The sequence below is a fragment of the Salvelinus sp. IW2-2015 genome, linkage group LG15 (assembly GCF_002910315.2).
Source record: "Salvelinus sp. IW2-2015 linkage group LG15, ASM291031v2, whole genome shotgun sequence".
NCBI classification, from domain to species: domain Eukaryota; kingdom Metazoa; phylum Chordata; class Actinopteri; order Salmoniformes; family Salmonidae; genus Salvelinus; species Salvelinus sp. IW2-2015.
This window is the reverse complement of record NC_036855.1, coordinates 65,575,397-65,603,207: the sequence shown is the minus strand read 5'-3', so window position 1 is coordinate 65,603,207 and position 27,811 is coordinate 65,575,397. Positions and strand designations below refer to the sequence as shown.

Here is a 27,811-nt window from a genome sequence, read left to right as displayed (position 1 = left end):
TTCTTTGTGTGGTATCTGATTATGTTCCACTGTTGCAGGAATGTGTGAGTGCATACGTGCTTGTCTAAGAATATGTGTTTGTTTCTCTCTCTTTTTTGTTTGTTTGTGTGTGAGAATGTTTGTGTATGTATGTGTCTCTCTCTCAATTAAATTATTTAAATGGGGCTTTATTGGCATGGGAAATCGTTCTCTCTACTGTGCCTTGAGGAAGGTAACTTGCTGTAGAAATGATTGTTGATAAATAATGTATTGGATCAGCGGAGCAATGCAGTTTGTGGCAACCTTTGTGCCGCTGGCCTGCACTTCACTCAGTTGTGCATTCGTTTTCCCTTCTCCAGAGAACTTATACGGTACTCCCAAGCCCCCAGCCGAGCCCAGTCCGGCGGCCCCTCCACTGAATGTGAGTGAGGTGCTGCTTCCCGGAGCCCGGCCCAGCATCCAGGGCAAGAGGAAGAGGAACCAGTCGGTCAGAAACATGCAGCAACAAGCCAGCCTGGAGCCGCCCGAGGAAGAAGAGGAAAGCAGCCCCCCCGTGGTCAATGGGAACGGGGTGGCCATCACACCAGGTGAGCGGGCGTGCAGTGTTGGTGTGTGTATGGGGGAAGGGAGCGGGGTCAAGTTGTGTGTGGCCCTGCGCAGGAACACTCTCTGGGATCACTGTCTGTATGGAATAATGTCTCTAGCCCTTTCAAATTGTATAACTGGGTTCTGTCCAAAAAACACCCCTTGACCCTAGTCCTATTCTTAATTTCACGAAATACATAAACAGGGATTAATAGCGGTAACCAGGTTACCGAGATTTCCCTCCCAAACACACTCCCGTTTACCGGGATAAATAACTGCGAGAAACCGCTATATTATAAAAAATGATTGATATGAACAGCATGACATTAAATGTTATATGCAGTAGCTAAATCTGGCCTCTCACGGTCTTGTCTGCTCTGCTATTATAAGGGCATAAGGCGAGACCCATATGCAGACACAGGAGGCAGATGGTTGAGCTCCAATATTTATTATAACACAAGGGGTAGGCAAAAGGCAGGTAAGGTACAGACGAGAGTTCATAAACCAGGTCAGGGTCCAAACAGTACAGGGCGTTAGACAGTCTCGAGGTCAGGACAGGCAGGGGTTCAGTAACCAGGTCCGAGTCCAAACAGTACAAGGCGTTAGGCAGGCTCGAGGTCAGGGCAGGAAGTAGGGTCAGGCAGGCGGGTTCGGTGTCAGGACAAGGCAAGGGTCAAAACCAGGAGAACTAGGAAAAATAGGAGCTAGGAGAGATGATGAGCGACACCTGGAGGGGGTGGAGACAAGCACAAGGGTAGGTGAAACAGATCAGGGCGTGACAGCTATCAGCATTATCAATCATTAACGCGTAGTGTGTGTCTGTGAGTGTGTGCGCTGTTGTAATAGTCGATCGTATTTACTATATATTGTTTATGCATATTGTTTATTCTGAAACTGTACACGCAACCTTGAAATACTCCCGGGTGGTGCAGCTGTCATCTCAGTGCTAGAGGTGTCACTACGGACCCTGGTTTTATTAGGATTTCGTCATCAGAGTGCGCTTCTGAACGCTGTATGCTGGAAAAACTCGGTTTGTTATTTTTAACTAAAACATAACCAATCTTTGTTAATCATAAATACCGAACGTGTTTTTGCATGGATTCCACATCGCGGTTAACTTTTACCAGCTAGGACCACTRTCTCTTGTCCCGGAATCTCGCTCCACGGTGGATGGAAAGTGTTTTTTCTCTCTGGAAAAGTTCGGCAAAAAGCTGGCTTTAGGCTAAAAACAAACTGCTAACTGCTAGCCTCCGGGCCCAAACCCACCTGTCTCTCATGGCTTCGCTCACCCCTGGATGTACCACCTGCCAGTACCTGAGCCAGAGAGTCGCTGAGCTGGAGGGGAGAGTATCTGTCTTGCGCCAGATCAAGGAGGACGAAGAACTCCTGGACTCCATGGTTATACAAACCACCTCCAAAATCGACGACGTCACCTGCCCCTGGCTCGGCACCTCCACTTCTGGGGAAGCCTGTAACTGAGAAACTCCATTCGGTTCCCTTAAATGAGCCATGGCCCAGACTAGGAGCTAAACCGAAGGGCCTGGTCTGTTCCACCCCTTCTACTCCGCCTCAGGATGCCTGGATTGCTGTCCGGGGAGGAAAGCACTCCAGGAAACGGATCCATCAAATGTTTCGGAGGTGCTACAATTGGGGAGGAGATTCAAGGTCCTGGAAGACCTGGAAGTGCATTCCAATCATACTGTACAGGGTCCTCCGCTTCATCTCTACTGCTGCCATCTCACTCTCAGGTGGAAGTGCCCAAGCACACTCATCTGCGCTCCTTGCCTGCCACTAGGTCGTCAGTCTCAGCTGCTAGCCCCCCTCAACCTGCTAGGAGGCAGATCACCCGGGAGAGGCCCTGTCATTTACCCAATAAACCCATCTGTAGTCCTTCCGTTCTCGTGGTGGTTCATCCATGGTCCGAACACGTTTCAATCCGGAAAGCTGAGACCTTCTGCTACCCTGGCGCTAGGATCTCTGACCTAGATTCCATGCTACCGCTACTTATTAGCAAGCACTCCGCCGCTTCAACTGTCATTGTCCATGTTGGGTCAAATGACATTAACTCCAGCAGTCAGAGAAATTGAGAGACGATTTTAAACATTGATAAATACGCTGCTGGATCTGGGAAGCAGTGTGTTGTTTCCGGTCCATTTCCATCCCCACGCTACACGGATATGGTTTTTAGTCGTATTCGCCAATTACACACCTGGTTAAGGGATACTGCTGCACGATGGAATTCCTTTTGTGGATAACTTGCAGCTTTTACAGACCGACCAGGTCTATTTCTTCGGACAATTTACATCTTAACAGGTATGGCTCCAGCATCCTCTCCACCAACATGTCTCTTACTCTTGCCTCATGTAGAGCCTTTGATACCTGACGTTGTGTATTCTCGGGGTTGACTTTTGGGATTGTACGCTCCCCTATCAGACTATGTTCAATGCTCCTCTCCCAGTTTCATTATTAGTTCCTCATTGCAATATGGAACAAACTACAGTTAACAACCTTTCTGCAATTCCTAGATTATTGTCCAATCACCGTATTGCGAATACTACTCACATGCAGAGAGGTATTGTTAGTAGTAATCTTGTCCCCATAAAATTGAGCTCTGTCAATAGCTCGAAAATGGTTTATTGCTCATCCAGTGCAGCTTCAGGTGCTACCTTGGATACTCCATCTGATATGAATTCCCGTAGCAATGGTATTGGAATAATTCATTTGAATGCTAGAAGCCTGATCCAAAAGATGGACTTTATTGAAATTTTGGTCTCACAATCAAATGTTGACGTTCTGATTGTATCTGAATCGTGGCTGTGTGATTCTGTGCCAGATTCAGATGTTCAGTTGATTGGATACATATTTATAGAACTGATAGAGTTGGTAGAGGTGGTGGTATTGCGATTTATGTTAAATGCTGCTTATGTTTCTGTGTCCATATCAACCTCTGTCTCAAAGCAATATGATGTCAGTTTTAAACGTGGTACTTGGTAATAATGCTCATTTAACTCTAGCAGGGGTATATCGCCCCCCTCAGCTCCTCCTTGTACTCTATGCAAATTATCTGATATACTGTCTAATTATGCAACTCTGAATTACTGATTTTGGGAGATTTTAACCTGGATTGGCTCTCACCAGTATCCGATAAATTAAAAGGCATTTGTACTGAGCTAAATTTAACTCAGCTGATAACTAAACCAACCCGTCCCAACTTTAAGAACCCAGTAAAATCCACTCTCTAGACATTATTCTAACAAATACCCCCCATAAATACACAGCCAGTGGGGTTTTTGCAAATGATATCAGTGACCACTGCCCTATTGCTTGTATTAGAGATACCAGGCTGAAACATTCTGATCCCTGTATATCTCTAAGAGAAATTATAAACATTTCTCACAGCAAGCTTTTATCCTTGACTTATATCACTCTGAGCTTTTATCCACTTGCTGCTTTCTGGACCCGGTTTTAGCCCTTGCTTTTTTCTCTTCTATTGTTACCTCTATGTCTGATAAACATGCCCGCTTAAGAATCACAGAGTAAGAAACCGAACCAGTTCTTGGTTCTCTCCTGAATTGTCAGGTCTTTTCCTGCAAAGAATCGGGCCTGGGCCTTGGCGAGGAAAACAGGTACTCCAGCTGATTGGCTGTTTTTGGCAGTTGAGAATAAAATGTATGCAGCTGTCAAAAGGCAAAATCAAATTACTTCCTTAATGCTATGACAGATTCTGCAGGAGATCCTGCAAAATTCTGGAAAACCGTTAATTCACTGAAACGGGGGAATTCTGCTGTTTCTCTTCCTAAGCAAATTACCTCAGACTTCTGTATTCTAACTGAAAAAAATGATATTTGTGATGCTTTTAATAAGCATTTAATCTCTGCTGGTTTTTTATTTGAAAGGAAAAGTGGACTTTGTGGTACTGGCCAGTTAGTTGATTTTTCGTCTTGCTTTTCAACCGTTACTCTGAAAAATGGTAACCCTGTTTTTAGTTTCCAGAAAATAACTGAAGCGAGGTTCTAATTGCCCTGTGTGCCATTGATACTAAGAAATCTTATAGGCGCTGACAATTTAGACCCGTACTTACTTAAGTGTGCTGCACCTATTTTTGCTGGTTCAGTACCAAACATTTTTAATCTAACATTAAGCACAGGAAATATCCCTAAGGTGTGGAAAGCAGCTTTTGTTCTGCCATTACATAAGGAGGTGACGGTAGTGATTTGGATAACTATGCCCCATCTCTAGGCTCCCTTGTCTGGTAAAGATTCTAGAATCTATAGTCAACAAACAGTTACAATCTTTTCTTTCTGCTAACGTATTCTTAGTACCAATCAATCTGGTTTTAGATCTAAACACAGTACCACATCGGCCACTATGCTTGTTTGTAAATTATATCGCAAATGCCTTAGACGATAGAAAGCACTGTGCTGCGTTGTTTGTAGATTTGTCAAAAGCTTTTGACACTGTAGACCATGCTATCCTTTTGAGTAAGCTGTCATCTATAGGACTGGGCACTGATGCCTGCCGATGGTTTTATGACTATCTTAAAGATAGAACTCAAGCCGTCATGGTCGATGGGGTCAAGTCTGACCCCTTACAGTTACTTAAAGGGGTCCCTCAGGGTTCAATAATTGGCCCACTATTGTTCTCACTTTATATAAACAACATTGGTGATGATGTCAGATATTGTAAATTCCATTTATATGCAGATGACATAGTGATGTACTCTATTGCTCCAACAGCGGACCAAGCTTTAATGCAGTTGGAGTCTGATTTTAGGATACTACAGGGGTCTCTTTTACAGCTTAAACTTGTTTTAAACGCTAAGAAAACAAATGTCATGTTTTTTTCTAGGTCTAAACTCTCAGTTAGAAACACGTTTGTAATCACTAGCTTGGATGGTACTCAAATCAATATGGTCTCTGCATATAAATACTTAGGGGTATGGTTAGATGATAGGCTTTCTTTTAAAAAACATGTTACTGAATTGGGAAAAAAGCTCAAATTCAAGATAGGATTCCTTTACAGAAACAGGGCTTGTCTGTCCTCTGTAAATAGGAAAAAAATTGTGCAGGCTACTTTTATGTCCATTTTAGATTATGGTGATATTATCTATATGCATGCATCGYCAAACACATTAAAACCACTGGATGCTATTTACCATTGTGCACTCAGGTTTATCACGGGTGATAGTTACAGAACTCATCACTGTATCCTATATCAACATGTGGGTTGGGTCTCTCTATCTGTGAGGCGAGAGCAACATGCTCTCTTGTTTATTTATAAAGCACTTCTTTTAAAACTACCTCCTTATATATCATCATTAATTTCCACAAGATGTACTAATTTTAAAACCAGATCACAGATGTGGATTACATTAGAGACTCCTGCGGTCTCCACAGAGTTGGGTAGGACTGCCTTCAGTTCCTTTGCACCTTATTCATGGAACAAACTGCAGATCCAACTTAAGTTAGACACTCTGGTGTCCCTTGACCATTTTAAAATGCTTATGGAGGATCAATATGATGTTGTCTGTGATTGTTTCTGTTGAATTGTGTATGTTTTGAAATGTTCTTGTCTGTATGTCTAAAACTGTACATGTCAACATGTTTACACAGGGCACAGCCGTAAAAGAGATCCAGGTCTCAGTCTGTTTTCCCTGTTAAAATAAAGATTTAAAAAAATAAAAAAAAATAATTCAAGGCTGTATCACAACCGGCCGTGATTAGGAGTTGCATAGGGCGGTGTGCAATTGGCCCAGCATCATCTGGGTTAGGGTTTGACCGGGGTAGGCCGTCATTGTGAATAAGAATTTGTTCTTAACTGACTTGCTTAGTTTACTATGAATAAATACAAATTTAAATGCAGTTGGCCTACGGCAACAAACTTGGCTTCAATTTTTGAGCTACAGGTTGGTAGGGTAGGCCAACCTACTTTTATTTTTACATTTTTGGGGGGCTGTGTAGCAGAGCTTCACTAAAACAAATGCCACCGAGGCAGAAGGAGGGTGAGAGTTGGCAGCAACGCGTCCTAGAACGGTGCAGTCTTACCTCAAGCCGACGCATAACTGGATGAAATTAGCATAAATTACTGCGAGCAACGGGTTCTCCTACCATGCCATTGCAAACAGCACTGTGCTACACACAATATCTACCATATCTGCCAGACTGTTCCACCACATGCTGCAGTACAATTTCATCTTGAGCTCTTCCTTCCTGCTCTTCCTTCATGATTCTGTCCATTGGTTTTATATGCTTTTGAACAACACTTCCAGAAATACCGGGTTACCCAGGAGAAAAGTGATTTATTCTCAGGATGGAACATTTGTAAAATACCAGGAAAATATGAAACCTTAATACACACACACTCTCTCACATGTATGCAAACACACACATGCCTGTGTGTGTACAAGCGCATGTACATACACARACATGCACACGCGCACACAAACGCAGAGTCACAGCCGAGCCAACACAGGGCCTATGTCCCTCAGGAGAGAGAGATGGAAGAGAGAGAAATAGGAAGAGGGCATAGCTGCAGCACCCCTGATAAATTGCAATAAAAATAATTACTGTATATATATACGTATATATACAAAATAAATAAATAAATAAATACTCGTCAGCAACCCCACCCCAAATCATCTTCCCGCGGCCAGGAGACGATAAGAATAAAAAGGGGTGTCAGAAAATGAGAGAGATATAGAGAGACAGATGAAGACTTCAGGGGTCAAATACTGAATGAGTCAGAGAGAGAGGTGGAGGAGGGGCTGAAAGAAGGGGAGCAACCGAGGAGGGAGATAGGGAAGGAGAGAGATGGAGATAGAGAGGGAGGCAGATGGAGAGATGGATAAAGAGACAGGGACAGGGGGAGAGAAAGGGAGAGGGATAGATGGATGAAGAGAGCTGTGTAGGTATTAATAGAAACCAGGACAGAGACCAGTAGAGGGTCCACACATCCAGGCTGTATCACAACCGGCTGTGATTGGGAGTCCCATAGGACGGCAATGGAGAGAAGAGAAAAGAGAGTGACACAGAGGGATGGAGAGGGAGAAATAGGACCAGAGCCAGAATGAGACTAAGGACAGATCTAAATCAAAGCAAATGTGGTTGTGACAGTCCCCTGCACTCTTAGAAAATAATTATTTGGCTGTCCTAATAAGAGAACCCTTTGAAGAACCATTTTGGGTTTCATGTAAAACCCTTTCTACAGAGGGTTCCACATGGAACCCAAAAGGGATCTCCTATGGGGACAGCCGTATTACCCTCTTGGGTGTGTGCGTGTGCATTGTTGTTGGAACACAAATGTCCAAAACACACCCTGTGACACAAACACACACACAGAAACAGGAGAGGGAGGTAAGAAGATAAGAGACCTATGGGACAGATATCTATTGGGAGCTACTATTGATTGGCTGTGAGTGTGGACCCAGTGTAGCAAGAGAAACAACACTGGAGGAACGACACATACAGGGATGCGCATACACAGACGTATTTTCAGTTGAAGGCAAGGACAAACTATCGAGACACTGACAGCCCATCCTGTAGTTTCCTTTACAGATTTAGGCTCAGCTTCCCCTCACCCATTAGTGGGGTAAATGCAAAACGGACCCTAGATCAGCGTATATGGGAAAATTCACCCTATGCCCCATACACCCGGTCTTTAAAGCAACGTTTTCACTCCTACCTGTTAGCAGTTGATGTCATTCTTCAATAACACAAACCCCAAAACAAATCAGGGGGAGAAAAATAGGTTTATTCAGGGGGGACAAATCATAGATGTTATGCTGGGAGGTAATGTTCATTCCCCTAGTCCTCAGCTTTTCTCCCCCAAACAAAGGAACAGGATGCCATTTATAACCTCCCCATCCTAGCCTGGGTTGACCAATCAGAAGTCCTTGCAGTACCACTGGGCCAATGGCCAAAAAACAAGTACCCTGCTCCAGACTCAATGTACAGAACGTAGCACACGTAGCTCTGAATTCAGGAGTGACATTCCACAGATTCTAAACAGCTGTTTAACTGAAACCGAACTCCTATTTACAATTCCCTATTGACCATTGGTACTCTAGTTTTAAGTCCTCTCATCCTCTACGTTGTGTATTTATCTTCAAAATATTCTCATATACCGAACAGCGTATTCATAATGTTTGCTACAGTTTTCTCTAACCCAATGTGAATACATGAATTTAGAAGGTCTTTATTGAGCTCTAGTAGAGAACACTAACAGGAACATCATAGCGTGTGTTTAAAGACAGGTCATGTATTCTGTGTGTTCGTGTATCCCTAATCTGCTCCGTGGGACACTTAAGTGTGTGAAAAGAGTCTTTGGACCACTAGAGCTGTGTTCTTCTTTGCTCAGCATTAATCCACAGGGAAGTGGTTTTCTCTAGAGAGCTCTCTTTCCACCACGAAGGGGCCGTTTCAGAGTTGAGATCGTTCATCGATGCATTCCTGCCTGACTACATTAGACACCTGCCAAATCTCACAACACACGGAGAGATGTTTAGCATCAACTAACCACATTGTATGATATGGCAATCTGATGCCCTACTGCACAGTTGATGACGTGGCGCACAACCATTGGTTGATGCAATGCAATGTCCGCAATGCAGTCAGCCAGGAATGCCACCAATGTCAATGCAGACTTCTGAAGTCAGCAGATATCAAGTCAAAATCAGCCCAAAGGGACTATGGGGACTGAGGTGTATGAGAAAAGACCATACTGTATGAGCGTTTTAAAACATCTGTCTGGATTTGTTTCTCGCTATGTTTTCTACAGAGACAAGCGAGCATGAGGACAAGAGCACAGATGGGTCGGGGGAGGTTTCTGTGGTGGAGGCCCCGACACTGCCCCCTCCCGCCACTGAYCCCCCCACAGAGGGAGAGGAGCCCCCTGAGGGGGACTCCCCCAAATCACCCCCCAAACTCCCCGAGGGGGATGAGGAGGAACTGGGACCCCTGCCTGACAACTGGGAGATGGCCTACACAGAGAAAGGAGAGGTCTACTTCATAGAGTAAGTGTGTGTTTATGTGGGGGGGCGGTGACGCACGCATGCACACACACACTAGCAATGGTCATCAGAATAGTTCAACGTTTTTAACAGCAATTCTAATAAAACAGTTGGACAATAGATTTTTGAATGTTACAAATACATCAGGTATTCACTGAATTAAAGCACATAAAACATTTTACTGGGTAAATAATGAATGGAGTTCAGGGAATTTGGTGGGAATTCAGGTATTGAAATTTCAGTTTTTTTTGAATGGTGGTGGCTGCATCATGCATGGCTTTGTATTCAGCACAATAAGTATATTTCTTTGCCACATTTTTTTCAGTATTAATTTAGTGCCTTATTGCAAATAGAATCCATGTTTTGGAATATTTTCATTCGGTACAGGCTTCCTTCTTTACACAGTAATTTATCTTGTTTGGGATAGGGGGCAGCATTTTCACGTATGGATGAAAAGCGTGCCCAGAGTAAACTGCCTGCTACTCAGTCCCAGTTGCTAATATATGCATATGATTAGTATATTTGGATAGAAAACACTCTGAAGTTTCTAAAACTGTTTGAATGATGTCTGTGGGTATAACAGAACTCATATGGCAGGCAAAAACCTGAGAAAAAATCCAACCAGGATGTGGGAAATCTGATGTTGGTCGTTTTTCAACTCATTCCCTATTGAAGATACAGTGGGATATTGGTCATGTTGCACATCCTAAGGCTTCCACTAGATGTCAACAGTCTTTAGAACCTTGTTTGATGCTTCTACTGTGAAGTGGGGGCGAATGAGAGGGGATCAAGTAAAGTCTCTCCCAGAGTGCCACGAGCTGACCATGCGCGTTCATGTGAGAGTTAGCTTGAGTTCCATTGCATTTCTGAAGACAAAGGAATTCTCCGGTTGGAACATTATTGAAGATTTATGTTAAAAACATCCTAAAGATTGTTTCTATAATTCGTTTGACATGTTTCTACGGACTATAACGGAACTTTTAAACTTTTCGTCTGCTCCTAGTGTTCGCGCGTCATGAATGTGGAAAACTGGGCTAAACGCCCTAACAGGAGGTGTTTGGAGGTGGAGGTGTTTGGACATAAATGATGAACTTTATCGTACAAATCAAACATTTATTGTGGAACTGGGATTCCTGGGAGTGCATTCTGATGAAGATCATCAAAGGTAAGTGAATATTTATAATGCTATTCTGACTTCTGTTGACTCCAAAACATGGCGGATATCGTTATGGCTTATTTGGGCTCTGAGCGTTGTACTCAGATTATAGCATGGTGTGCTTTTTCCGTAAAGTTTTTTTGAAATCTGACACAGCGGTTGCATTAAGGAGAAGTATATCTTTAATTCTGTGAATAACACTTGTATCTTTTATCAATGTTTATTATGAGTATTTCTGTAAATTGATGTGGCTCTGTGCAAATTCCCGGGATGTTTTGGAGGCAAAGCCAAATGTAAACTGAGGTTTTTGGATATAAATATGAACTTGATCGAAACAAACATACATGTATTGTGTAACATGTTGTCCCGGGAGTGTCATCTGATGAAGAATATCAAAGGTTAGTGATTCATTTTATCTCTATTTCTGCTTTTTGTGACTTCTCTCTTTGGTTGGAAAATCGCTGTATGCTTTCTGTGACTAGTTGCTGACCTAACATAATGATATGTTCTGCTTTCGCCGAAAAGCCTTTTTGAAATCGGACACTGTGGTTGGATTAACGAGAATTGTATCTTTAAAATGGTGTAAAATACTTGTATGTTTGAGAAATTTTAATTATGATTTCTTTTGATTGAATTTGGCGCCCTGCATTTTCATTGGCTGTTGGCGAGGGGTTCCGCTAGCGGAACCTCGGTCCTAGACAGGTTATGTTAGTATTGTGGAGTAACTACAATGTTGATGATCCATCCTCAGTTCTCTCTTATCATGGCCATAAAAACTCTAACTGTTTTAAAATCACCATTGGCCTCATGGTGAAATCCCTGCGCAGTTTCCTTACTCTCCGGCAAAGTAGTTAGGAAGGGTGCCTGTATCTTTGTCGAGACAGTTTGTATTGATACACCATCCAAAGTGTAATTAATAACTGCACAATGCACAAAAGGATATTACATGTACTGAATGCTTTTTTCCCCCATCTAGGTAGGTGCCCTTCTTTGTGAACCATTGGAAAACCACCCTGGTCTTTGTGGTTGAATCTGTTCTTGAAATTCACAGCTCGGATGAGGGACCTGAAAGATAATTGTATTGGAGATAGGGTAGTAATTCAAAAAATTATGTTAAACTATTATTGCAGACAGAGTGAATCCATACCACTTATTATGTGACATGTTAAGCACATTTTTACTCCTGAACTTAGTGTATTCGGTAAGTATTCAGACCTCTTGACTTTTTCCACATTTTGTTACATTACAGCCTTATTCTAAAATTGATTAAATTAAACATGTTTCTCATAATATACCCCACAATGACAAAGCAAAAACWGATTTTTTGAAAATTTTGCAAACGACTTAAAAATAAAAAACAGAAATACCTTATCTACTTAAGCATTCAGACACGTTGCTATGAGACTCGAAATTGAGCTCAGGTGCATCCTGTTTCCATTGATCATTCTTGAGATGTTTCTACAACTTGGAGTCCACCTGTGATAAATTCAATTGATTGGACATGATTTGGAAAGGCACACACCTGTCTATATAAGGTCCCATGGTTGACAGTGCATGTCAGACTAAAAACCAAGCCATGAGGTCAAAGAAATTGTCCGTAGAGCTCCGAGGCAGGATTGTGTCAAGGCACAGATCTGGGGAAGGTCTGCAGCATTGAAGGTCCCCAAGAACACAGTGACCTCCATCATTCTTAAAAATGGAAGAAGTTTGGAACCACCTAGACTCTTCCCAGAGCTGGCCACCCAGCCAAACTGAGCAATCGGGGGAGAATAACCTTGGTCAGGATGGTGAACAAGAACCAGACAGTTACTCTGAAAGAGCTCTGGAGTTCCTCTATGGAGATGGGAGAACATTCCAGAAGGACAACCATCTCTGCAGCACTCCACCAATCAGGCCTTTATGATAGAGTTGCCAGATTGAAGCCACACCTCAGTAAAAGACACATGACAGCCTGCTGGAGTTTAAAGACTCTCAGACCATGAGAGTCTTTAAACTCCAGAAGACTCTCAGACCATGAGAAACAAGATTCTGTGTTCTGATGAAACGAAGATTGAACTCTTTGGCCTGAATGTGAAGATTCACATCAGGAGGAAACCTGTCACCATCTCTACGGGGAAGCATGGTGTTGGCAGCATTGCTGTGGAGATGTTTTTCAACGGCAGGGACTGGAAGACTTGTCAGGATCGAGGCAAAGATGAACAGTGCAAAGTACAGAGATCCTTGATGAAAAACTGCTCCAGAGCATTCATGACCTCAGACTGGGGCTAAGGTTCACCTTCCAGCATGGTAATGACCCTAAGCACACAGCCATGACAACGCAGGAGTGGCTTCGGGACAAGTCTCTGAATGTCCTTGAGTGGCCCAGCTAGAGCCAGGACTTGAACCCGATCGAACATCTCTGGAGAGAACTGAAAATATCTGTGCAGCAACGCTCTCCATCCAACCTGACAGAGCTTGAGAATATTTGCAGAGAAGAACCCCCTAAATACAGGTGTGGCAAGCTGGTAGCGTCATATCCAAGATGACTTGATGCTATAATCCCTGCCAAAAGTGCTTCAACAAATTACTGAGTAAAGGGTCTGAATACTTATGTAAAAGTGCTATTTTGGTCCAAAAGGCTTCTTAACAGTTTCTACGACCAAGCCATAAGACTCCTGAACATCTAACCAAATGGCAAACCAGACTATTTGAATTGCCCCCCCCCCCTCCTATTTTACACCGATGCTACTCTCTGTTGTTATCATATATGCATAGTCTCTTTAATAACTCTACCTACGTGTACATATTACCTCAACTAACCGGTGCCCCCACACATTGACCCCTGTATATAGTCTCGCTATTGTTATTTTACTGCTGCTCTTTAATTACTTGTTACTTTTATTTCTTATTTGTATTTTTTTTTTTACTTAATTGCTGGTTAGGGGCTTGTAAGTAAACATTTCACTGTAAGGTCTACACCTGTTGTATTCAGCGCATGTGACCAATACGATTTGATTTCAATGTATTCTTTTTTATAAATGAGCAAAAAAAACTGCTTTGTCATTATGGGATATTGTGTGTGAATTGATCAGGGGAAAAAACATTGTAATCAATTTTAGAATAAGGCTGTAACGTAACAAAATGTGGAAAAGTCAAGGGGTCTGAATACTTTGCGAAGGCACTGTATTTAGGCTTGCAATAACGAAAGGGTTGAATTCTTATTGACTCAAGACATGAAGCTTTTCCTTTTAAATTCATTTGTAAACATTTCTAAAACCAGAATTCCACTTTGACATTATGGGGTAGTGTGTGTAGATTAGTGACACAAAATCTAAATTTAATAAAGATTAAATTCAGGCTGTAACACAAATGTGAATATTTTCTGAAGGCACTGTAATTGTCGAGATGTGTTAAATCTCTGATGAAGCTTAAGCGTTCTTATACAGTAGTTGCAACAGAAAGACAATATATTCCGTTCATCCATTTCAGCCATCACCAGGGTGTTTGACAGGTCATTTTACACACACACAAACTGTTTCTCTCTCTCTCTGTCTTTCTAATGAGGAGCAGAGGGACAATTAGAGAATTTATGGCAGTTTTGTTCACCTTAAATATCTTACCCTCTTTCACTCATACACACAACCTCTGCCCTGCCCATCTCAACTCCACATAAAACATTGTAAAAAAACACACATTCACAGGGGATGGGGGTTAAATCTTTTTTTAAATGAGAGGGAAATTCCACTCTCCTTTCATATTTTTGTAGGATATTCAGACAGTACAGAAACAGTGGTATACAGGATAGGTAATGAAAGTATAAAAGGTGGTCGCAGGAATTGAACCTACAAACTTTGGGTTCTAATGTGATTTTGTGAAGGGTATTGCCACTCAACCACACAGGCGCTGATCTCTCTCTCTCTCTCTCTTCTTGTCCTCTCTGTATTCCTTGCCTCGGTCTCTCCTCTCCATTTATGTACTGTATCTCTTTCTCCTCCTCCCCCCTCTCTGTCCTCCTCCTTGTCTCTCTCGCTCTCTGTCTCGCTTTCCCTCTCCAGTCACAACACCAAAACCACATCATGGCTGGATCCTCGGCTGGCAAAGAAGGCCAAGCCACCTGAGGAGTGCAAAGAGGACGGTGAGTGTTTTTGTTTTTATGTAAATGAACAAATCTATGTTTATGGATGAGGTGTCTCTCTTCTTCTCTTCAAAAAGTATGTGGACACCTGTTCATCGAACATAACGTTCCAAAGTCATGGGCATTTAATATGGAGTTGGTCCCCCCTTTACTGCTATAACAGCCCCCACTCTTCTGGGAAGGCTTTCCACTAGATGTTGGAACATTGCTGCTGGGACTTGCTTCCATTCAGCCACAAGAGTATTAGTGAGGTCGGTTACTGATGTGGGGCGATTAGGCCTGGCTTGCAGTCACCGTTCCAATTTTTCCCAACAGTGTTCGATGGGGTTGAGGTCAGGGCTCTGTGGAGGCCAGTCAAGTTCTTACACACCGATCTCAACAAACCATTTCTGTATGGACCTCACTTTGTGCACGGGGACATTGTAATGCTGAAACAGGAAAGGGTCTTCCCCAAACTGTTGCCACGAAGTTGGAAGCACAGAATTGTCTAGAATGTATGCTGTAGCTTTAAGATTTCTCTTCACTGGAACTAAGGGGCCCAGTCCGAACTATGTTACACATTGTCGATTTTACTTRTTGTGTGAGTGTGTATGCTTGTTGACTGAGACCATTATTTCTTCTTCACCAAACTTTATAGTTGGCACAATGCATTCGTGCAGGTAGCATTCTCCTGGTATCCGCCAAACCCAGATTAGTCCGTTGGACTGCCAGATGAAGCGTGATTAATCACTCTAGAGAATGCGTTTCCACTGCTCCAGAGTCCAATGGCGGCAAGCTTTACACCACTCCAGCCGATTCTTGGCAATTCCGCATGGTGATTTTAGTCTTTTAGGCTGCTCGGCCATGGAAACCGATTTCATGAAACTCCCGATGAACAGTTCTTGTGCTGACATTGCTTCCAGAGGCAGTTTGCAACTTGGTAGTGAGTGTTGTAACTGAGGACAGATGATTTTTATACACTACGCTCTTCAGCACTCAGCGGTCCCGTTCTGTGAGCTTGTGTGGCCTACCAGTTCGCAGCTGAACCTAGACATTTACACTTCACAATAACAGCACTTACATTTGACCGGGGCAGCTCTTGCAGGGCAGACATTTAAAGAACTGACTTGTTGGAAAGGTGGCATCCTATGACAGTGCCACGTTGAAACTCACTGAGCTCTTCAGTACGGCCATTCTACTGCCAATATTTCCCTATGGAGATTGCATGGCTGTGTGCTAGATGTTATACACCTGTTAGCAACGGGTGTGGCTGAAATAGCCGAATCCGCTAATTTGAAGGGGTGTCCACATACTTTTGTTTATATAGTGTATCTATATATTGCCATACACTGAGTGTACAAAACATTAGGAACACCATTAGGAACACCAGTTTATGTATTTCTGTCTTTTAGCTGTTATTGTTTATTAATGTTCTGTAGTATGTCATGTTTTGTGTGGACCACAGGAAGAGCAGCTGCTGCTTTTGCAAAAGCTAATGGGGATCCTAATAAAATACCAAATACTAATATTGAGTTCCATCCACTTTTGCCCTCAGTACAGCCTCAATTTGTTGGGGCATGGACTTTACAAGATGTTGAAAGCATTCCACAGAGATGCTGGTCCATGTTGACTCCAATGCTTCGCACTGTTGTGTCAAGTTTGCTGGAAATCCTTTGGGTGGTGGACCATTCTTGTTACATGGGAAACTGTTGTGTATGAAAAGCCCAGAAGGGTTGCAGTTCTTGACACACCCTGTTCAAAGGCACTTAAATATTTTGTCTTGTCGATTTACCTTCTGATTGGCACGCACACACAATCCATGTTTCAATTGTCTCAAGGCTCATAGCTTTCACCTGGATTCACCTGGTCAGTCTATGTCATGGAAAGAGCAGGTGTTCCTAATGTTATGTAAATATAAATATTTATAGCTTTGTTGGCTGAGAGTTACGAGTGGAGACTGCAAATCTTACCAAATTACGCTAGGTTTTAGTTCTGGGTTAACCGTGACTTCTCCTCCCCTCCCCTCTCTGTCCAGTAAAGGACCTGTGTGTGACAGGAATTATAATAGCTCCTTTATCCCTCATTTTTTTATCTATTTTTATTTTCTCTCTCACTCCCGACTGGGAAATTCTCAAGAATACCTAAAACATTAAACTGGATAGTTAATAATCATATGCAGGGAATTGCTGCCATATTGCCTCCACATTTTCAGTCAGTATATGTCCTTCTAAATCAGCAAGGGCAAGGAAACAGGAAATTAAGAATAGGAGAATAGGACAGGATATAGTAAGTGTAGGGTTTTATGACATAGGAAAGGAAGGGAAATAAATAGGAAAGGAAATGAAGAGAATAGGACGTGGGAAAGGAATGGGATGTAGGAAAGGAAGGGATATTAATTGGGAAGGGTATGCAAACAGGAAATCAAGGGAAGGGAAGAGGACTTATGAAGGGAAGGGGAGAGGACATAGGCCTGGAAAAGGAATAGAATGGAACATGATATAGAATAGGAAGGGAAGAGACTAGTACATTGGAAAGGAAGGTGAGGGTTTAAGGACATAGGATAGGGAAGGAAATAAGACAGAGGGGTATACGATGTAGAAATTAAGTGGGGGGGGTTCTAGGACATAGGAAAGGAATAGGACGATTTCGAAAAGGGTGGGTTTCAGGACATAGGAAGGAAGGGGAATAGGACATAGGAAAGGAAGGGAGGGAGGAAGTAGTAAGGGAAATTAATTAAGGAAATAGGACCTAAGAAAGGAGGAGAATAAGACTTCGGAAGAGGATAGAATATAGGAAAGGAAGGGAGGACGTAGGAAAGGAAATGAAGGAAGGAAATAGGAGACCGGAAAGAAGGGGAATAGGACATCGGAAGGGAAGGGAATAGGACATAGGGAAGGGTTTAGGATATAGGTAGGGAAGGGTTCAATAATATAGGAAGGGAAGCCTGTTTTTAGTATTGGTACAGTACATAGCCCCAATGTTGTTTGTCGTTGTTTGCTGCCAGTCTGACTGAATAATTCTGGGATTTCCTGGAGCCTCACAGCTACAAACAGGGAGGCAGAAACAAATACATGTTTACGTTCATCAGCCTTCCCCTTATCTCTCGCCCTCCACATCATTTTCCTCTCTCTCTTTCCTTTGAATCCTCTATGTCCTTCACTCTCCCTCTGACATCCTCTTGCTCTCCTGCTGGGTTGAGAGAGAGAGAGACTTTTTGTCTTTTTTGAAACATTCTCATTTCATTAAAACCTTCCCCCCATTAAAATATAACACCCAAATATATCCTGTACTGCATACATGTACCATACTCACCTTTCCCTCTACCACACGATGCAAAACAACACCACAATAACCAAAAAACCTCACAGCCCCCCCAACACACCATATCTCCTGAAACATCTCCACACTTTTTATCATTTTATAGAACTCAAATTCTACCCTAAGGCGCGCAGAGACCATCCCTTTAGATAATAGTAAAGGTATGTTATCCCCCCCACCCTATTCCTCTTTGTTATCCAAATAGCCAACAGAAAATTCAACAAAACACATTTGGCCTTTTCCTTATTTGAATACCTATACCCCATTATAAACATCCCAACATTAAAAAACACCCCCAACCTCTCACACAGACATTCCAACACAGACATTAATGGCATTAACCTGGCGCACACAGAAAACACATGAATCACAGTTTCTCTCATAACACAGAAGAACACCCCTGCCCGACTCCCGGTTCAACCTGTGCCAACCAGCTGTTAGTGGCCAGGGCTCCATGTAGAACCCTCCACTGGAGGTCCCCTGACCTCTTTGGTGCTGGGGGTTTGTAGAATCTAAAACCCACCATATACTCCTCCCCACATTCCCCCTGCCACTGATGTACCTTCAAACCTGTTAGACTCCTAATGTTACTCACCTTGGTTGTAGAGGGCTTTACCTCCCACCCCCTCAAACTCCCCCAGTTTCGGAGTGTTAAAATCTAACAAGTCCTACAGACCCCCTTGCCAGTCCCCAGTTGCTGACGTCACCTGTAGTAAACATTGGTGGCCCCTCCCCCTTTGGCCACTCAAACACCCCCCTTACCGGCTCAGACAGTGCCTCCTGGACCTCCTCCAGGAATCTCCCCAGCAGCCTAAGAGACAGTATTCCTGTTTGTTGTGCCAGGACTTCCAGGGTTTTCCACCCCTCCTCTCCCAGCAGTCGTTGGTCACCCAGCCTTTGTAAACCCGCTACCATCAGTTGTATCTGCAGGGTGGCTGACTGAACCGATCTCAAAGGGATGGCTGGGTTGTGGAAGATAGGCTTCTCCCACACCCACAGCCCAGGCTCCACACCCCCTTCTCGTGTGGGCCTTAGCAGCTGCCAGGCCCTCAGCACCGCAGAGTAGAAATCAGAGAGACCTGCTGTACTCAGCCCCTCCAGCCTCATGTGGAACAGCTGCCGGTCCAACCCTAATCCGCCAGCTCTCCTCAGCAGCGCGCATGCTGGCTCCCTCCAGCCAACATCAGTATGGAACAGCAGTCTCTGCACCACCTTTAGTCGGAAAGCAGCTACCCTGCTCTCCAGTTCCACCAGGCCCTGTCCTCCTTCGTGGATGGCCAAGTACAACACTGCTCTTTCAACCAGTGATGGCCCGACCAGAAAAAGTCCACCAGCTTGCATTGCAGGTCTGCGAGCAGACCTGCAATGCAAGGGTTGATGACAGCCAGTTTATGCCACAGGGAAGATGCCACCAGGTTGTTGATTATCAGCACCCACCCTCTATATGACACTTGGGACAGGAGCCACCTCCACCTGGCCAGTCTTGACACCACTGCCTGCGACAGCCCCTCCCAGTTCTTCCTGACCCACCTCTACAAGTCCAGGTACACCCAACATTTTAAGACCTTCATAACCCCACAGCAAACCCCCTGGAAGCAGAGGAGCCCTATCCCCCATGCCCTACATAACAGAGCTTTGCTTTTGCCCCAGTTTGCCTTATCTGAAGAATATCCCTCGTACACCTTCAGACTGGTCTCTAGTGCCTGCATATCCTGCCCATCCCTGACCATCACAGAAACGTAATCTGCATATGCTGACACTGTTATGCCTGTCACCACACCCATGCCTGTCCAGCACACTTCCTGCAGTCTCCTGCGTAGCAGGCCCAGAAAAGGCTCAATGGCTAGTGTATATAACTGCCCCGATATGGGGCATCCTTGTCTACTTCTCCGTCTCACCCAGACTAGCCTACTGAGCACTCCTCCCACCTTGACTATACATGACGCCCCAGCATACAACAGGTTCACACAGGTCAAAAAAAAAATCCCAAACACAGACATCACATTAAACAGATACTCATGGTCCACTCTCTCAAAATCCTTCCCTTGATCTAAAGATACCAGTCCAAAGTTCACATTAGAACCTCTCGACAAGTCCAACATGTCCCTGATTAAGAACAAGTTGTCCGTGATTGAGCATCCCGGTACACAATATGTTTGGTCCTTATGTACTATCGAGTCCAGATGGGACTTCAGTCTGTTAGAGAGGACCTTGGCAAATATCTTGTAGTCCCGCACAGAGCAATGCCACAGGCCTCCAGTTCTTAAGTTCACACATGTCCCCTTTTTTGGGCAGGAGAGTCAGAACCGCCGGACGGCAGCTCATTGGTAACTCTCCTAACCCGACGCATTCACGCAACACGCAAAAGAGGTCCAGTCCAATTATTCACCAGAATTTTTTATAAAACTCAACTGGGTGTCCATCGATCCCCGGTGCACGACCAGGGGACATCTGGGTTACGGCCTCTGACAGTTCATGGGACAACAGAGGAATGTCAATTTCATCCCTCTGTGCCAGAGAGAGCTTGGGGAGTTCTGCGAACAAGACCTGAGCACACATAGGATCACACATTTCTGCCCTATACAACTCAGTATAAAACTCCACAGGTGGCTCCTGCATCTCCCCCACCACAGAGGTCACCTGCCCATTTGACAGCCGTAAACAATGCATACCATTGGCTTCAACGCTCTGTCTTTCCAAACCAAAGAAGAAGGAGCTGGGAGCATCCATCTCCTTGAGCATGGAGAACCTAGCACTTACAAGTTTTCCCTTTGCTTTAACCTGGAAAAAACTGCCCAGGTCCCTACGTAATTCAGCTAAATTAGCCTGGAGGCCTACATTGCCTTGCCATACCAGCCCCCATAATCAAGTTTAATCCTTCACCTTCTCTCATTGTGTTAAGCCAAGGAAGAAGAGTAGCCAGCAGTTAAAGCTTACATTTTTCTGTGTCGGTAGGCCTGCTCTGTCTGGGGTGGAACGGTAGGTCTAACTTTTGAAAGTACCATGCTCAGATTCCTAATGACATCTCAGATTTAATTATTTGCAAACAGGGACTGCTTTGTTGCAAACAAGACACACAGATTTTTGGCATTGGAGAAATATGATAAGATAGGCCTATCAAATCAAAGTTTATTTGTCACTCGCGCCGAATACAACACCTTACAGTGAAATGCTTACTTACAGGCTCTAACAAACAGTGCAATATAATGAAAAAGGGTATTAGGTGAACAATAGGTAAGTAAAGCAAAAAAAACAACTGTAAAAAGACAGTGAAAAATAACAGTAGCGAAGCTATAACAGTAGCGAGGCTTTATACAGGCACCGTTTAATCGGGCTGATTGAGGTAGTACGTAGATATGGTTAAAGTGACCATGCATATATAATAAACAGAGAGTAGCAATAGCGTAAAAGAGGGGTTGGTGGGTGGTGGGTGGCAGGACACAATACAGATAGCCCGGGTAGCCAATGTATGGGGGCACCGGTTGGTCGGGCTAATTGAGGTAGTATATACATGAATGTTTAGTTAAAGTGAATATGCATATATGATAAACAGTATCAGCAGCGTAAAATAGGTTTTGGGGGGGACACACAATGCAAATAATCCGGGTAGCCATTTGATTACCTGTTCAGGAGTCTTATGGGTTGATGGTAAAAACTGCTGAGAAGCCTTTTTGTCCTAGAATTGGCACTCCGGTACCGCTCGCCATGCGGTAGTAGAGAGAACAGTCTGACTGTGGTGACTGGGATCTTTCACAATTTTTAGGGCATTCCTCCTCTGACACCGCCTGGTATAGAGTTCCTGGATGGCAGGCAGCTTAGCCCCAGTGATGTACTGGGCTGTACGCACTACCCTCTGTAGTGCCTTGCGGTCGGAGGCCGAGCAGTTGCCATACCAGGCAGTGATGCAACCAGTCAGGATGCTCTCGATGGTGCAGCTGTATAACTTTTTAAGGATCTGAGGACCCATGCCAAATCTTTTCAGTCTCGTGAGGGGGAATAGCTTTTGTCGTGCCCGCTTCACGACTGTCATTTGCTTGGACCATGTTAGTTTGTTGGTGATGTGGGCACCAATGAACTTCAGCTCTCAACCTGCTCCATTGCAGCCAGGTCGATGAGAATGGGGGCGTGCTCGGTCCTCTTTTTCCTGTAGTCCACAATCATCTCCTTTTTCTTGATCACATCTTTACTAATGCTGCAGATATTTGTTTGAAAGCAGTATCCAGATCCATAGGATGTAGTGATCGCAATATAGTAGCCATGTCTAGGAAAACCAAAGTTCCATAGGCTGGGCCTAATATAGTGCATTCAAGAAGTTTTGTAGTGATTCATATGTTGATGATGTAAAYATATGTATTTGCTGGTCTGTGGTGTGTAGTGAGGAGCAAACAGACTCTGCACTTCACGCATTTATGAAACTACGTATTCCAGTTACTAATAAGCATGCACCCATTAAGAAAATGACTGTAAAATCTGTTAAATCCCCATGGATTGATGAGGAATTGAAAAATTGTGTGGTTGAGAGGGATGAAGCAAAAGGTATGGCAATTAAGTCTGGCAGCCCAACTGATTGCAAACGTAATGCAAATCATGTGACTAAACTAAATAAAAATAAACTACACTATGAAACAAAGATAAATTATATAAAGATTGATAGTAAAAAGCTTTGGGGCACCTTAAAGGGAAATTCTGGGAGAAAAAGACATGACTCCTTCATTCATTGAATCAGAATGCTCATTCATCACAAAGCCCACTGATATTGCAAACTACTTTAATTACTTTTTCATTGGCAAGATAAGCAAACTTAGGGATGACATGCTAGCAACAAACCCTGACACTACACATCCAAGTATATCGGACCAAATTCTGAAAGACAAGAATTGTACTTTCTAATTCCGTAAAGTCAGTGTGGAAGAAGTGAAAAAAGTATTGTAGTCTATCAACAATGACAAGCCAGATGGAAGACTACTGAGGATAATAGCAGATGATATTGCCACTCCTTTTTGCCACATCTTCAGTTTAAACCTATTAGAGTGCGTGTGCCCTCTGGAGGCCTGGAGGGAAGCTAAAGTGATTCCGCTACCCAGGAATAGTAAAGCCCCCTTACCTGGCTCAAATAGCCGACCAATCAGTCTGTTACCAACCCTTAGTAAACTTCGGGAAAAAATTGTGTTTGACCAAAATTATATTTCACGTTAAACAAATTGACAACAGAATTTCAGCATGCTTATAGGGAAGGACACTCAACAAGCACAGTACTTACACAGATAAGTGATGATTGGCTCAGAAATTGATTATAAAATGATTGTGGTGGCTGTCTTGTTAGACTTCCGTGCAGCATTTGACATTATCCATCATAGTCTGCTGCTGGAAAAACCTATGTGTTATGGCTTTATATACCCTGCTATAATGTGGATAAAGAGTTATTATTGTACCTTTATTTCAACAAGGAACACAGACTGAGACCAAGGTCTTTTTTACAGCTGGGCCCTGCGTATACAATTTTACACATACAGTTTAGGTACAATGATTACGAAACTACGCAAGACAAACAAAACGATCACAGATAACACAAAAAATTAAGAAATAAAGAAATACAGCAGTAGATTATTACACTTACACATAGGTTATTCCCCTAACAGCACATTAACTTGCATTACCCGAAACAGTTACAAGCAAAACAAAAATAAAAATCCTCCAAAAATTATTTAAAATGGGTAAGGAGGACTAAAGTTTTAGTTTAGTCTGCAGGCTATTCCCTAGGCAAGGAGCGTAACTTGAAAAGGCAGCCATACCCAACTCTGTGGAAATCGCATGGGCCTCAAGTGTAATCCGTGCTTGAGACCTGGTTTTAGGAATTCTAATTCTAATATTGATGAGTGATGATAAATAAGAAGGTTGTTTATTCAGAAGTGCTTTATAGACAAACACGAGAGCATGTTGTTCTCGTCTCATGGACAGCGAAGTCCAACCCACATTTTGATATAAAACAGTGGTGAGCTCTGTAGCTAGCACCCMTAATAAACCTAAGTGCGCAATGATCAGTAGCATCCAGCGATTTAAGTGTTGATGCCGTAGCATGCATGTAGATAATATCCCCATAATCTATAACAGACATAAAGGTAACTTGCACAATTTGTCTTCTATTTGTAGAGGACAAACATGTCCTGTTTCTATATAGGAGGCCTGGCTTGATTTTTTGCCGTTTACAAAGTTTGTCAATATGCATTTTAAAAGACAGTTTATCATCCAACCATATCCCTAAGTATTTAAATGCAGAGACCTGAAACATCAAGTGCAAGTGTACATGCAAGTGTATTTTCAACCAACTTTTAGAATTTTAGCCAAACAGGAGAGCTTATAGATGGGCTGATAATTATCAAATTCACTACCATCACCTCCCTTGAGTGGTAAAACAAAAGCTGTTTTCCAAGATTTAGGAATCTTTCCAACGACAAATGTTTGATTAAAGATATGCGTCACTGCACCAGCAGTAATAGGTGCCGCACACTTGAGTAAATATGGATCCAGATTGTCAGCGCCTAATGATTTCTTAGAATCTATAGCAGATAGTGCAGATAAGACCGCATCTTCTGTGACTTTTTGAAAATTTGAAAACGGCTTACTGTTTTACACATCAGCTGAAGGCCGAGGGACTGAAACAACAGACCGGTCAGGATCATGTTGGCCATTTTTTCTTCCAAACAGATAACCTGCAGAAATGAAATGCTTATAAAAAACTTCACAAATTTCAATACAGTCACTGATGATCCCAGATTCTGATGTAATTTGCTTCGGCATGGAAGTCAAGGAGTTTCCTTGTTTAAGTGAGTTAATAGTTGTCCAGAATTTAGCGGGATCACCAGCAGACTCTGTCATAGCATCAAGAAAATACCTAGATGTTGTCTTTTTAATTCCTCCGGTCCATTTATTTCTCAATTGCCTAAAAAGCAGCCAATCAGCTGTTTCACCAGTTTTCCTCGCCAACGCCCATGCGTGATTATTTTGCAGAAAAAAGATTTTCAGTTAGATTTTCATTAGTTCACTTTTTTACCCTATGTCGCTTTAACGGGGCGTGTTAATCAGCCATAAAGGTAAAAATGTATGAAAAGAAAGAGAACGCTAAAACTGGGTACTTCATGCAGTTTACGGATAAAAGCTCTGAATAATAAAGGTTATGGATAAAGGCTTGCTCTGAGAAGAGTTTATAGTTTCTCTTTAGAAGTATACGGGGATCAGGTTTTTTAGCCTAGTATCTCTGATATTATAGGGCAGTGGTCACTGATGTCATTAGCAAATAACCCACTAGCTATATATTTGTGAGGTGTATTTGTTAAGATAAGGTCTATTAAATGTAGATTTTTGGGGTCTTTTGGATTAGGACGGGTAGGTACAGTTATTAGTCGAGTAAGATTTAGTTAATTACAAATGTATTTTAATTTAAACGATGCTGGCATCAGCCAGTCCAGATTGAGATCTCCGATAATCAATAATTCAGAGTTTGCATAATTAGACATACATTCTATATCTATTTCAGATTTTTGTGACTCCCCTCTTTGGCTGGAAAAATGGCGGTGTTTTTCTGTGACTTGTCTCTGACCTAACATAATCGTTTGTGGTGCTTTCGCCGAAAAGCCTATTTGAAATCGGACACTGTGGTGGGATTAACAAGAAGTGTATCTTTAAAATGGTGTGAAATACTTGTACTTTCACTGGCTGTTGTCATATCATAATGGGATCTCAGCCGTAAGAAGTTAACTCAAACAATTTGAATAGACCAGATACCGGAGCGGAGGGTGGGCGATAAACACCTGCTGGCGTTAATAGTGCATTATGTCCAAGGACCACATTTAGAACTAAGCATTCATACTGTTTCGGAACAGAAGTTGAAATGGACACAGTGACATCTAGGTTGCATTTAACATATATGGCAGTACCTCCACCTCTACCCACTCTGTCTGCTCTGTAGACATTATACCCAGCTAACAGAACATCTGAGTCTGGAACAGAGACACAGAGCCAGGATTCAGATATAATCAATATGTCAGCATGTGATTGTGAGACCAGTATTTCAATCAAATCTAGCTTTTGGATGAAGCTTCTAGCATTCAAATTAATAGTTGTCTAACAGAACAAAGAGGGTGTTCTTTAATGGAAGCCTCTCAAATATAATCCAGTTAGAATCAGGAATTCCCCAGGGTAGATGTCTAGGCCCCTTGCTTTTTAAATGTTTTACTAACGACATGCCACAGACTTTGAGTAAAGCCAGAGTGTCTACGTATGCAGATGACTCAACACTATACATGTCAGCTACTACAGTGACTGAAATGACTGCAACACTCAACAAAGAGCTGCAGTTAGTTTCAGAGTGAGTGTTTAAGGAATGTTAGCCCTAAATATTTCTAAAACGTAAATCATTGTATTTGGAGCAAAACAGTTACTAAACCCTAACTAAATCTTGTAATAAATAATGTGGAAATTAAGCTAGTTGAGATGACTAACCTGCTTGGAACAACCCTAGATTGTAAACTGTCATGGTCAAAACATATTGATGCATTAGTAGCTAAGAGGTGATGCTCTGCCTTCTTAACAACACTATCAACAAGGCAGGTCCTACAGTCCCTAGTTTTGTCACACCTTGACTACTGTTCAGTCGCGTGGTCAGGTGCCACAAAAAAGGACTTAGGAAAATTGCAATTGGCTCAGAACAGGGCAGCACGGCTGGCCCTTGGATGTACACAGAGAGCTAATATTAATAATATGCATGTCAATCTCTCCTGGCTGAATGTGGAGGAGAGATTGACTTCGTCACTTCTTTTATTTATGAGAGGTATTGACATGTTGAATGCACCGAGCTGTCTGTCTAAACTACTGGCACACAGCTCAGACACCCATGCATACCCCACAAGACATGCCACAAGAGGTCTCTTCACTGTCCCCAAGTCAGGGCAGACTATGGGAGGCACACAGTACTACATAGAGCCATGACTACATGGAACTCTATTCCACATCAAGTAACTGACGCAAGCAGAAACATTAGATTTAAAAACAGAAAAAAACACCTTATGGAACAGCGGGGACTGTGAAGCAACACAAACATTGGCACATACACGATAACATACGCACTATACATACACATGGATTTAGTGGTGGAGTAGGGGCCTGAGGGCACACAGGGTGTTGTGAAATCTGTGAATGTATTATAATGTTTTTAAAATTGTATAAACTTCCTTAAATTTGCTGGACCTAGGAAGAGTAGCTTCTGCTTTGGCAGCAGCTAATGGGGATCCACAATAAATATAAGAACATTACTCCATTGTTTATAACAGGAACATGGACCATGTATAGCTTCAAAATATGTTCTAAAACTGTAAACTACCTTGTCTCAGTAGGCTTATGTATTAGGCTTGGTCAAATGTAGGGTTAAGGAGCAGACACAGATTAAARCTTGRCCTGGACTAGAAATCATTTTTGGCTGGAGATTTTCCATTCATCTTGCTTTTTAGTCCAGGACTAGGCTTAATCTGTGTCTGTCACAATCGTCTTGCAGTGAGAGAGAGGACCAAGGCGCAGCGTGTGAGAAATACATCTTCTCTTTATTTAGAAGAAGAAAAAACAAAACAAAACAACAAATAGACGAACGTGAAGCTATAAACGGCTAAGTGCAAAACATGCA

The 27,811-nt window shown here is 42.8% G+C and overlaps 2 protein-coding genes across 2 annotated transcripts in view; both read left to right on the top strand.

Annotated features, from left to right (window-relative positions):
• Positions 1–27,811, top strand: part of LOC111973858 (transcription initiation factor TFIID subunit 4-like) — a 747,250-nt gene that overhangs the window by 471,725 nt on the left and 247,714 nt on the right. The window lies entirely within an intron of this gene.
• Positions 1–27,811, top strand: part of LOC139028760 (membrane-associated guanylate kinase, WW and PDZ domain-containing protein 2-like) — a 122,023-nt gene that overhangs the window by 51,852 nt on the left and 42,360 nt on the right. The window contains exons 3-5 of the mRNA XM_070446850.1: positions 339–566; positions 9,340–9,574; positions 14,762–14,841. Of these exons, the coding sequence (XP_070302951.1) occupies positions 339–566; positions 9,340–9,574; positions 14,762–14,841 (543 nt within the window). The remainder of the gene's footprint in view (positions 1–338; positions 567–9,339; positions 9,575–14,761; positions 14,842–27,811) is intronic.